The sequence below is a fragment of the Schistocerca serialis genome, chromosome 3, assembly GCF_023864345.2.
Source record: "Schistocerca serialis cubense isolate TAMUIC-IGC-003099 chromosome 3, iqSchSeri2.2, whole genome shotgun sequence".
Taxonomy (NCBI): domain Eukaryota; kingdom Metazoa; phylum Arthropoda; class Insecta; order Orthoptera; family Acrididae; genus Schistocerca; species Schistocerca serialis.
In genome coordinates, this window is record NC_064640.1 from 1,032,853,639 (window position 1) to 1,032,866,980 (window position 13,342).

Sequence of the window (13,342 nt, forward strand, 5' to 3'; positions counted from 1 at the left end):
TAGAATCGAATTGGTGTCCCGTCAGGTCCAGTGGACTTTCCTCTGTTGAGTGATTTCAGTTGCTTTTCTATTCCTTGGACACTTATTTCGACGTCAGCCATTTTTTCGTTTGTGCGAGGATATAGAGAAGGAACTGCAGTGCGGTGTTACTCTGTGAAACAGCTTTGGAAAAAGGTGTTTAGTATTTCAGCTTTACGCGTGTCATCCTCTGTTTCAATGCCATCATCATCCAGAAGTGTCTGGATATGCTGTTTCGAGCCACTTATTGATTTAACGTAAGACCAGAACTTCCTAGGATTTTCTGTCAAGTCGGTACGTAGAATTTTACTTTCGAATTCACTGAACGCTTCACGCATAGCCCTCCTTACGCTAACTTTGACATCGTTTAGCTTCTGTTTGTCTGAGAGGTTTTGGCAGCGTTTAAACTTGCAGTGAAGCTCTCTTTGCTTTCGCAGTAGTTTCCTAACTTTTTTGTTGAACCACGGTGGGTTTTTCCCGTCCCTCACAGTTTTACTCGGCACGAACCTGTCTAAAACGCATTTTACGATTGCCTTGAACTTTTTCCATAAACACTCAACATTGTCAGTGTCGGAACAGAAATTTTCGTTTTGATCTGTTAGGTAGTCTGAAATCTACCTTCTATTACTCTTGCTAAATAGATAAACCTTCCTCCCTTTGTTTATATTCCTATTTACTTCCATATTCAGGGATGCTGCAACGGCCGTATGATCACTGATTCCCTGTTCTGCACTTACAGAGTCGAAAAGTTCGGGTCTGTTTGTTATCAGTAGGTCCAAGATGTTATCTCCATGAGTCGGGTCTCTGTTTAATTGCTCGAGGTAATTGTCGGATAGTGAACTCAGTATAACATGTCCCTACCACCCGTCCTAAACAGCTGAGTGTCCCAGTCTATATCTGGTAAATTGAAATCTCCATCTAAGTCTATAACATGCTGAGAAAATTTATGTGAAATGTATTCCAGATTTTCTCTCAGTTGTTCTGCCACTAATGCTGCTGAGTCCGAAGACATTGCAGGCCAATTCATCGTGGACATCCCATTGTCTTACTTCCACGCTGTACAGAGACATCTGCGATGTTTCGGATCATTATCTCTTGAAGCACCCACTTTGCCTCGTTCGAGCCAAATAGCTTCTTAACGGACATTTGGATGATTTACAAGGAAAACTGCCTCGTGAGACTTCAGATACTTTGCACTCTTTTAGATTGCAACCAACAAAACAAAACATTCAATTCTCACACTGTTTATCTATACACTGTGCAAAAGCGCACTGAATACAGATTCCAGACCACTACCAGTGATGTCGCTGCGGACGTTACATTTATGGCGTACACTTTCTTGTGGAAATGACTGTAAATCGTCGGTACGGTGTCTCTTGAAACGACAAACACTTCGGCTACCTTGATTACCGAACCACCAGCAACGTACCCACGTTATAATGCACCGATGTTCGACATAATAGCCTCACAACTACACAGAACAACGTCCTAACCGCGACTAACACGTGTAACGTACTGAGGACATGAACAAGAGCTGTCCGTCGTCAAATACAAGAACAGCGCAGCCTGGAGGCTTGGCTAGCATCTCGATTTATGTCCAGGCATTCATTTTTTCCGCTGTTTCCGTATTTCTGGCCAACCCGTGTAGCTGTAGATGTGGTAATATTGTCTTTTTACGAAGTTTCCTGTGTAAGGCCACATGGGATTTTGATAGCAGCGCGTGTTTAAATCAGTATACACCTAAGTGAAACTTAGTGAGGTTTCAACAAATCTCAACATTTTACTCAAGAAAAAATCGTACCAGTGTCTTGCTTGTAGGGTCTGTTTTCCATAAAATCGCAACAAATGATCAACTGTTCTCAAGCGCCTCACCTACTCCTTTCACATGATTTTTCAGTCTTTAACAGCTAACATTCTGCAGTTAAAGATAGTTTTGGATCGCTTAAGCCCTCATTAGTAAAGACTAAATTAGTTCGTTTGTAATTATATCGTTGTCGATAAGAAGATAACGCCTCTCACTTATCCCTTCCGTTTCAAGAACTGACACGAAAAAAAGAAAAGAAAAAAGGAGCCTGCAGTTAGACAGCCTCTACAATATTATCTTCTTGGCTTAAACATCAGTGTTTAATGAGTTCTCAAATCTCGCTGCTTGCAGTTGATTAATTATATGCTACATTCTTATGTATGTTATGTCTTCACAGTTAATGTTCTATTTGTTCAGCCTCTTTCCACAGAAGCGGTACTCGTAACGATATACGAAGTCACACTTCTGATGATTGGAGCAGCAGAAGTGTGTTACACGCGGAAATAAAATTCCGTTGATAAGATCACTCTAACTCAGATAACGGTGGTTTACTTTAGCTTTTTCTTAGCCGTTAATCTTGCAACACTGGTTACGGAGGAGCGACACCTGATAGCAGAAGCCAGAATCCTTTTGAATTTCCTGTAGTTTCTTCGTGTTATTACTTTCGGTAAACTAACTTTAATGCAAATACAGTAAGAAATATACAGCTAATGATAGAAATGTTGATAACTAATTTTCGTGCACTTTTGTTCTTCTCCTTATGCTTCTGCTTTTCTTCTTGTTCTGTTGACTCCTTTTGAAGGTTGATTATCATTAGGTGGTTTGGAACTTTATTTATAGATGTTCCACAGACGTACAATTAAATCATTGCCGCATCTTTTCGAGCCGTAGTGTCATCCTACCACCAATATGCAGGATGTTAGGAGTTTGACTTCACACACTGTGATCATTGGTACCTTAATAATTACCCACTACAGTGTTTTAGTATTTTTTTCTGAGCGTCTACCAGTATTTCCCAAACACGTCACATAATTTACTACCTGATGTTTTTTGCACCGTCGTAACTGCGCCACTAACTGGACTACGCCTTTCAGTATAGCCTGATGTACTTTGAGGTACTAACCACCCTAAAACATACTACTACTATTAGATATAATTATTATTCTTCAAATGAAGTAAATACTGCTGTAATTTAGTTCAGTACACTGTCCGCTGTCACCAATAAAAATATCTGCAATTATACCCGTAAAACTCTGTCTATGTTTAACGTTAGCTATCCATGATAACCAGCAAGGTATAGCCATTGAAACTTTATTCGTTCTTTTATTGTCGTTGAACAATCTGAAACAATCTGTAACTTAGTCCAGAACGTGAACTGAGAAAAACAATGCCATAACCGTATAAATTTGGAAATTTGTGGTAAGAACTATGGGACCAAACTGCTGAGGTCATCGGTCCCTAGGCTTACGCACTACTTAATCTAACTTAAACTAACTTACGCTAAGGACAACACACACACCCATGCAAGAGGGAGGACTCGAACCTCCGACGGGGGCAGCCACACGAACAGAGACAAGACGTCTGAGACCGCACGGCTACCCCGCGGGGCATAATAACCGTATAATTTTCGTACTGTACATACCGCATTCTGGAGATTTGTGACTTTGATTTATGAAAAAAATGGTTAATGTTTGTTTTAAGAACCGCTCTCCCAAGCATTTGTGCAAAAGACCATTGAATTAATAACACAGCGTCTGATCAAGAGCATGGAGCTCAGTTGGCTGCAACACCACTTCGTAGCATTCAGTTTTTATCTGAAACTGATGACTGAAAGCAATTAAAAATCAAAACAACGGAAAAGAACACTGTTCATTTTTTAGTCTTATATATATTTCTTTGAGTGTTTTAATTTTATCTTGCCTATCTAAAGGGTGCCTTTTATGCGTTATGAGTAAATGGAAGCACAGATTAACTGTGTTAGCAAAAGTTCGTAAACAGCTCTCAATTTAAGACGGAGTGTTGAAGCCGGATTCCCCATGTTATTAGTGTTATGATAAATCAACTTTACAGGGTAACTATCTAAACAGCCACGAACGCCGAGGATAATGTCCCTCTCAGCATGACTAATGATACTTGCATCATATATCAATAAAATATTACAAAATTTTAAGGCTTTCTGGCCACTTGTTGACAAACTGCGTATTGGCTTCTGTCTCGGGTTCTTCGGCCGACGTTCATCTAATGATTTTACTGACGTTTCGCCAGCACGAGTGGCTGGCATTGTTAAAGCTTCACCCTCGAGTTCACCACCGGCAATGGAGGGTGAAGCTTTGACAATGCCAGCTGCCAGCCACTCGTGTTAGCGAAACGTCAGTAAAGTCATTCATTAGGTGATCGTCGGCCGAAGAACCCCAGACAGAAGCCAATAGGCAGTTTTTCAATAAAATATTAGACCGTATACCAGCAAAATATACGCTTTTTTATGTTGACTTCCTTCATTAGACAGAAAATACACTGCTAGAGCTGCTGTGTGTAGCTTTCACAGGGACGTAGATTAAATATCATTTAATGGTACTCTTCCAGAACTAATCTCCCGTGACTTCACTGACGCCTTAATGTCAAACAATACATCATTCTCAACGGCAGAAGTTACTGTCAGCATATTTTTGTCACCGCGTATTTATCAGTAATGAAAATAATCCTTTAATGTTCAAATGAAAATCATGGATGAAATATCGTTAACTACAACGCACTATTAAAAGTAAGCAGACGTATTCTTGAACCCATCGACGTAGAATAGAGTGCAAAAACTGTTCATTGAGAAAAATCCTCTCTGGTCGGCGTTACACAGAAGCATTTTCTCTAGTTGCCCATACAAGACTACAGAATCTCAATAAGGCACGCAAATTTCAATGAAATGCCTATAACTACTCCGAAACCACGTTGAATATTCTGGTATATGGATTTCGTACTAACGCTTTCGAAGGATAAAAAATGACAGCTCAGTTCAGTAGTAATGAAGAATATCACTTGGAAAGATTAGTTTAAAAAGGTTCTCAAGCACCCCATAGGCGACTATTGCAAAATACGAAAGCGGATGTGCATGGTTCAAATGGCTCTGAGCACTATGACACTTAATATCTATGGTCATCAGTCCCCTAGAACTTAGAACTACTTAAACCTAACTAACCTAAGGACATCACACAACACCCAGCCATCACGGATGTGCATCGAACAGTGTCACTGTCAGTAATGCAATCTGTCACTCCTCTGACCTCGAAGGCACATCTACATCTATACTCTGCAAACCACTGTGAAGCACATGACACAATGTACAAGTTATTAGAGTTTCTTTCCGTTCCATTCACGGGAAGAATGATTGCTTAAACGGCCTTTTGCACCTTGTAATTAGTTTAATCTTGACTTCGCGGTTGCTATGGAAGTGATATACTCATAGGTAAGGGTTATAATAGATTCCTAGATTCATCACTTAAAGTTGGTTACAGGAACTTTCTAATTAGGCTATCATGGAATAGTTTGCATGTATCTTCATCCATCTGCCAGTTCAGTTCTTTTAGCTTCTTTGTGATCTCTCCCACGTGTCAAACAAACCTGTGACCATTCCTGTTGTCCTTTGTTATATCCGTTTAACATCCTCCTTTACTCTACATGGCACGGGTCCCACAGATGAGCAAGATTCTAGAATGGTTGCACGAGTGTTTTGCGTGCAATCTCCTTTGTAGACTAATTATATTTCGGTAGTATTCTACCAAAGAAGTGCAGTCTGCCGCCCACTTTACCCACGACTGAGATTATGTGGTCGTTCCGTTTCATATCCCTACGAATTACTGCATCCAGGCATTTGTATGACTTGACCGATTCCAGCTGTGATTCAATGGTTTTGTAGTCATATTTTTTTCATTTTGTGTAAATCACAATTTTACATTTCTGGGCATTTAAAGTAAGTTGCCAATCTTTGCACCACTTTGAAATCTTATCAATATCTGATTAACTATCTATGCAGCAGTACTTCATTATAGATAACTGGAGTATCTGCGAAGAACCTGACGCTACTATTAATATTGTTTGCTAGGTAATGAATGTACAACATGAACAACAAAGGATCCAAGACACCATCCTGTGTCACACTTGACGTTACTTTTACATTTGTCTGTGACTCTCCGCCCAATATAACATGCTGTGTCCTCGCCCCCAAGAAATCCTCAATTCAGTCACAAATCTCGCTTGGTAACCCCCCCCCCCCCCTCCCTTGCTCCCCTCCCCTTCCCCCATATGATCGTAGCTTCAGTAAAAGGTTTGTGTGTTGTACTCAGTTAAATGTCTTTCGGAAGCCAAGAAACACTGCTTCCGTCTGACTGCCTTGATCTATGGTGTTGTGTAATGTGACTATGTCGGTGCGTGAGAAACAGCGTGCTGTAATTGAGTGTCGAATTCAAAGAGCTCGTCCACGCATGGAGCACTCTCTCATGCAGCATGTCAATGCAAGACTATACACAAGCGCTGTGACATTTGCAAGAATCCTCCATACAGTTCCGACTAGGCCCCATATGATTTTCATCTGTTTCCAAAACTTAAAGAACGCCTTTGTGGACTTCACTTTGTTAGTGATGAAGCGGTTGAAGCAGAGGTGAGGGCTTGGTTCCGTCAACAAAGTCAAACAGATCAAACAGACTGTAGTGACGGTATCAGCAAACTGGTCGCTCGTTGGGAGAAATGTGTTTGCCGCCAGGGTTACTATGTTGAGAAATAAATATGATTACATGAAGAATGAAGACGCACAATTTTAATAACGTTTGTTTTACTTAAACAGCTTTAAGAGATTTCACATAAAAATTCTGAGGCAGTACTTTTTAGCATGCTCTCGTAGTTTCGATGTGTAATGTTAATTACTGAAAGCTCAGCATAAAGTGTGATATTTAAGTTTCTAGAGAGTATTTCAAGTATAACAGAAGAATTCAGTGACAGAACAATACTGTCTTTTAATTTTGAGTAAATGACTTTGAGAGACTAAGATAAAGAAGTGACTGGCAATGAAATCGCCAGTACATGCGTTAAAGTTTTTCATTAATGACGACTGTGCAATGAATAAGGAAGTTTCCGCTCACAGTTACGTGTTTTCGATTAGTTATCGCATTTCATTTCATTTCCAACTCACAATGTCTAGCTTTGAAATCTCTGACAACAGAACTGTAATTCCCAAAATGTAGTGGGTGTACTGGACGACTAGGTCGCTATACCTCAGGAGTTTCATAAACTGTTCCGTCAGTCACCGTAATTTACCAGTAGGTCATTCTTCCCGGATCGGTTGTCTCTGGCGTTGAGAGCTAACGATCGTGCTTACTTTTTTTAAGTTTTGCACTCAGCGTATATAAGAAGCCATCCGATCGTTAAAAGCAACCGAATAATTAATTAATGATTGAAGCACTGACTCACTTTGCACTTTAAGCAACATTTGTTCGTGCCATTATCGGTTACGAGCTGATTATCAGATGGCGTGCATTGTTGTTCATATGTGAGAATCTTCATATTTGATGGCTTAGCATAACACTGGTTCCTGCAGAGCGAGCAATGCAAATTTCGAATAAAGATATATGACGTTAGATTGCTCTACAGGATTAAATTAACACACATACAAATTACAGAACACATTGGGCCCATTACTTGTGATAATTATGTTTCTGCCTAGTGTTTCAACGTTCAACCTGTGCAACATTTCATTCAAACTGAAGATAATTCTGTAAATGCTAAAACTTTGTTGCTGCCTGAGATTCATCGAGGCTAATCGACATGTGGAATTTTTCATGCATATAGGATACAAATTTGTATCGGCCAAACACAGAAGTCAAGATTCAAATGCCTGAACAGTAACAAATGGTACCCGAAATGAGCTTCGCCATTTGCAGCGTGTAATGAAAGAAATCGGTGTTATTTTACGTGATTAGGTTCTGTGTTTGTCGTTAATCGTTTTATTTACTACAGTCTTCTGGTATGGTTGCACCGTTCTTCAGATGAGATGTAAGTACTTGTCTGTTCTCGACGTTGACGTTTTATACATAATTAGCACGCTTTTACAATCTAAATACGCCCATAACCTCCAACAATCGAAATTCGTTGAATTTTATTTTCAAAACGCGTTTGGAAGGTCATATAAGTTATGTTCGGTGCGTTTCCGTCAGTTAACTGGATTAATATTCCAATTATGAGCAAATAAATATACATTTACACTACTACTGCAGTTAGAACCATCGCCAGCAGCATGCAGCAAGATCTTCAGACTGTTAAGATATTAGTAAATCAGTTTCGTACCGTAAATAGCGTCATACCAACAAATGATGTAGCACCTGAGCAGGAATCAGGAAGTAGGGTAGATTACTCCAAATTTTTGGGTGTACGTGTTGTTGAAAGTTTAAACTGGAAGAAGCACATTACTGATATTCTCAAACAATTAAGTTCAGCTGCTTTTGCTTTTCGTATAATTGCTGATCTTGGAAACAAACGTATCAACCTCATGACATATTTTTCGTATTTGCACTCAATAATGTCGTTCGAAATAATTTTCTGGGGTAATTCATCACTTAGAAGGAGAGCACTGATTGCACAAAAGCGAGCAGTAAGAACAGTATACGGTGCTCACCCACAGACGTCATGTAAGTACATCTTCAAAGAGCTAGGCATTTAACAGCCCCGTCACATTACAAATTCTCGGTAATGAATTTCATCATAAATAATTCATCACAATTTGAGAAGAACAGTGATGTACATACCTACAACACTAGAGAGCAAAATGACCTTTATTATCCAGTGTTAAAGCTGTCAGTGGTCAGAGAGGAGTTCAAAAGTCAGCAATAAGATTTTTTGATCATTTGCCCTATAACATAAAATTTTTTACATGTAGCGAGGCAAGTTTTAAATCTAATTTAAAATCATCTCCCCTGGGCAACTGCTTCTACTCCAATCAAGAATTTCTACTTAAAAACTGGTATCCAGTAAAAAAAGAAAAAGTATTTTAAGTGTAGTTGCATGAGTACGACAAAGAAATAAAGTGTTCATTAATGTTAACACTAATCATTCATGCATACCCCATAAACTGACTCGTTCCACATCATTTCGATAAAAGAACCGTTCAAATGATCTATAGAACATGTAATTAACTGTGATACGTATTACCTAGCGAGGTGTCGCAGTGGTTAAGGGAATGGCTCTGTATGCACGAGAACCTGTGTATAAATCCCGTCCGGCGATGCACTTTTAGAATTCTGTAGGTTCCCCATATCGAAGGCAAATGCCATGGTGGTTCCTTTGAAAAAGACATGAGCGAAATTCCTCATCCATATCGCATCTGAGCTAGTGCTCCGTCTCTAATGCTCTCATCATCGTTGGCACATTAAACTCAGATGCTATTCTTTTAAATAGTTTATCGTAGTTAATGTGAGTCTGTTATGATTCAGGTAGCATCTCTTATCGCACACAAGTGTTTCTCTGGAAGAAAGCAACTTAGTTGTACGGAGGAGGAGGAGGAGATTAGTGTTCAAAGTCCCGTCGACAGTGAGGTCATTAGAGACGGATCACAAGCTCGGATTAGGGAAGGAAATCTGCCGTGCCCTTTCAAAGGATCCATCCCGGCATTTGCCTGAAACGATTTAGGGAAATCACGGGAAACCTAAATCAGGATGGCCGGAGACGGGTGTGAATCGTCGTCCTCCCGAATGTGAGTCCAGTGTGCTAACCACTGCGCCACCTCACTCGGTTTTCGTTGTACGGGAACGTGTAGTTGTAGCTTTATGTTTTTTTTGGAATATTGGTATGGCTCTCTAGTGCTTAACCTTCTATTGCATGGTGTTGACGTTTGCTAGCAAACCGTAAATTTACTTATTACGTTAAGAAAAACACTCGTATATGCATGTTGCAGTCACCTGGCAACACACGCGGTCTGGCTGCATCGAGCTACATTGCGTTTAGCGTCATTATTTTGCCAGAAACAGTCGAAAATCAATAATCTATGCTGAAGATCGAGTGTACGTGAAAGCAGCTGAAAGAGTGAATTATTTCTGTCACACCTAGAAAAATTTTTAATGTATGTAAAATAACGTTTAATATAAGCATAAATTATGTTTCTACATCCGTGCAACTGAAAAATTAATAATTAATCAATATTTTCGGTTTTTTCCGGATGGCAACAAACCCAAAATGTCGAATACATCAAAATTTCAAGTGACCGTTACAAATAATTAATGACATACATATATAAATATACCGTAACAGGCAAAGGTCTAATACTTGAAGAGGAAAGGATATGTAAATATTTGTTCATAATTAGAATATAAATTTTTAATAGTTATGTTAAATACACAGAGGGCACATTCACACCAAGCGAAAGACATTTATTTGAAAAATTATCTTGAGAAAGACAATTAGTTATTGAAGAAAAAGGGTCCTGTCCAATGAAAGGTAAGCATTTATTGAGTATAATACTAGTTATGTCGGCAGATAATTTCTGTGGCTGCGTATAATAAAGGAAATATGTATGTACCGCAGCCGGTCAGAATGTTCGAGATTATTAACCTTACAACATTAATGTATGAGCGAAGCGTTTAGAAACACTAGTGTTCACCGTCAAGCACTGAGTCGTAAAAATCACTCAAACATAATTTACGCTACTATTATTATTAACTAGACTATAGCTAACTCAAGAAACTATCGGGTAATGTTTAAGTAATTTGTATACCTTGATGGCAAATGGTGAGCACTTAGTGACTCGAAACACTTCGTTGATAAATCAATGACATAAAATTAAAAATCTTAAACATTTTGACTGGTTGCGGCACACGCATATTTCATTTGGATGATTACACAGTTTCATCGCAGTTACATTAAATACGCGATTAATTCTTCAAATAACACCATTTTCGCTTTTACTTGTAATTGTTTTATTACGCTGTTGTAATTTCGGCTTCTGTGCCACTTCCAAGCGTAAGACTTGATGTCATAGAAATAGTAATCTTTGCCGCTCGTCGTTGACTCTCTTAAGTCTGCATGTAAATAACACTAATATATTCGTGTCACTCATAACAGCCACCGTGAGTGATACAGCCCTACAAGATCGATATTTTTAACCTTCTATGCCATCGTATGACATCAGATCTTACTCTCGAAAATGGCGCAAAAGCCGAAAATACAATAGCGTTATAAAGCTGTTACAACAAAAAGAAAAATGAAGTCAGTTAAAGAATTTATAGAGGCTGTGGACTCGTTTTGAAAGAAGTTAACGTGATTAATTAATCGTGGTAAGTACCACTTTGCCGAACGGTGTGCAAAACCAGCGAGAGAATGATAATGCGCACGCGAGATGCTGCGGCTGCGTACACGAGAATGGGCTACCTTGCGCGTGGCGCGCTGACTGAAGGCGGCGAGGTCGGCGAGCGCGTACAGCAGCAGCAGCGCCCCGGCGGTGGCGGCGCAGGCGAGGCGCAGGCGTCTGCGCGCGGCGCGCATCTCGTGGCAGCCGGCGCGCCGCAGGTACCGCGCGCCTTCTGCGCCCACAAAACTCATTTCCCGCGTGTGCCGGAGGCGCGGCCAGTCGAAGGCCGCCGGCGCACGTCACCACCACCTGGCCGGCATTGCGCGTAGTTCACAGATGGCAATACTGTCCGGCGCGCGCGCCAACAGTGGCGCTAGTGTCGCTCTCGCAGCCGACTACCGCCGCGCGCACTCCACTTCTGCGATGACGTTCGTACCCGCCGGCCGGTCTGCGGCGTACGGCGGAGGGTACGTTGCAGTGTCGTAATAGGGTCCAACTTCTGCCGCCAACGACGTCGCGATTGTGGTCAGTGACGTAGATAGTGACTCGACTGCCTTGACAAGAGACGTCTCTCCGCTCGAACGGGATCTTGTATTCAAACATTTGTACGCAGACCCGCCTCCCATTTCTAATCACACCTGCGACGGCGTACGATCACGTTGCTCTCGGTTTGTGCACGACATCACTTGCAGTCTCGGAGGAAAGGGGACGGGGTTAACACACCAGTCAAATAGTTACCTCAGCCAGTATACTTGTACAATTTACATGCTGACTCGAGAGAGTCAAGCGGGGCAGAGGTAACTATTTCTGTGCCATAATACGATATCCATCTTATGCTTGAAAATGACACAGAGGCCGAAATTATAATACCGCAATAAAACAGTTACAATTAAAAGCGGAAATGGTAACATTTGAAGAATTAATCGCGCGTTTAATATAACTCTGACGAAACTGTGTGACCATTCAAATGAAATATGGAAGTGTCACAACGAATCAAAATGTTTGACACTGTTAACTTTATGATGCTGATTTATCGAGGACGTGTTTAGTATAGACTACATGTGTCAGTATTGGCACACGTACAGATCAAAAATGAGCGAGGCCATTAATGTTTGGAACATTTTAAATATTGTGGTATCCAAGTTAAGCAGGCGTTGTCCAACGGAACGCGGTGTAGGATAAGATGACGACGCTTTCGCGATGTGTTTGATGAATCCATTATTCAGAAACAAGAATATTCATTTGACTGCTCAACTGAAGTTACACTGGATAGAATAGTGGATTAAGAAAACGACTTTATAAGACGATAACATCATTAATGGTATTCAGGATTATAGTGCTATTGGCAGTGGCGGGAGCAGTACTCCTCAGAGAGAAGTGAACAGTTCTGGTGACTATGAATCCCCACAAGAAAAGAAATCCAATACTGTTAGTATCTTAAGAAAATTGCTGGAAGAACATCTTGAACATATGATTACCATACACCCCCCGGTAAAGCTGCGACCTACAGATCATTATTGAAGAGGCATCCATCTATAAAAAGCGCATCAAACATCAAAGTTAATATTTGATTATGTGCAGAAAAAAGGCGTAATGAACATCCATTGCGAGGTAACAAGGCAGTCAAAGAGCTGGAGATAAAAGGTCACCCTAATTCTCCATAACGAGGAATGAAGGAAAATGTGTCTATTACTATCACCAGAAATTTTGGGCAATTCAAAAATCAAGAGAAATTGGGCACACGAAGTTTAAATGTTCTATAGCTCTCATAGCACGTCTCAAGAAAGAACACAGAATGTAGCATAGACACATCACTGCTTTCGTGACAGCCACAGATGTACAGGAAGACTAAGGTATTCGCCAGTCTCGGGCCCGTTTTGCCGAAGAAGTAAACCAGAAAACGGCAAGTTCCCAGACACAGCAACACCGCATTTGGAAACTGTTCAAAGTGGATTTAATTATGAACTAACTTCTGGTGGGACACTATTTAGAAACGGGGAAAAAATCAACAGTCGTCTCTGTCTAGTCTTCGCACAATACAACTCGTGCAATAGATGTTACACTTTCAACGAGTGGACGCCTAACAAAAAAGCTGTATAATTGTCTTTAGAAAAAAACTTTCGACCAGAAAGTTGAAAAGGCTGTTGAACACAATTTTCCACGAAACATACATTTGGAGGCTAGCACAAGTGGGAAAATTT

At 40.4% G+C, this 13,342-nt stretch overlaps 1 protein-coding gene across 1 annotated transcript in view; it reads right to left on the reverse strand.

Moving 5' to 3' along the window:
* The window catches only part of LOC126471498 (polypeptide N-acetylgalactosaminyltransferase 16-like), a 598,884-nt gene extending 587,456 nt beyond the window's left edge, over positions 1-11,428 (reverse strand). The window contains exon 1 of the mRNA XM_050099712.1: positions 11,222-11,428. Within this exon, the coding sequence (XP_049955669.1) occupies positions 11,222-11,392 (171 nt within the window). The 5' untranslated portion in view covers positions 11,393-11,428. The remainder of the gene's footprint in view (positions 1-11,221) is intronic.
* Positions 11,429-13,342: the final 1,914 nt, after the last annotated feature.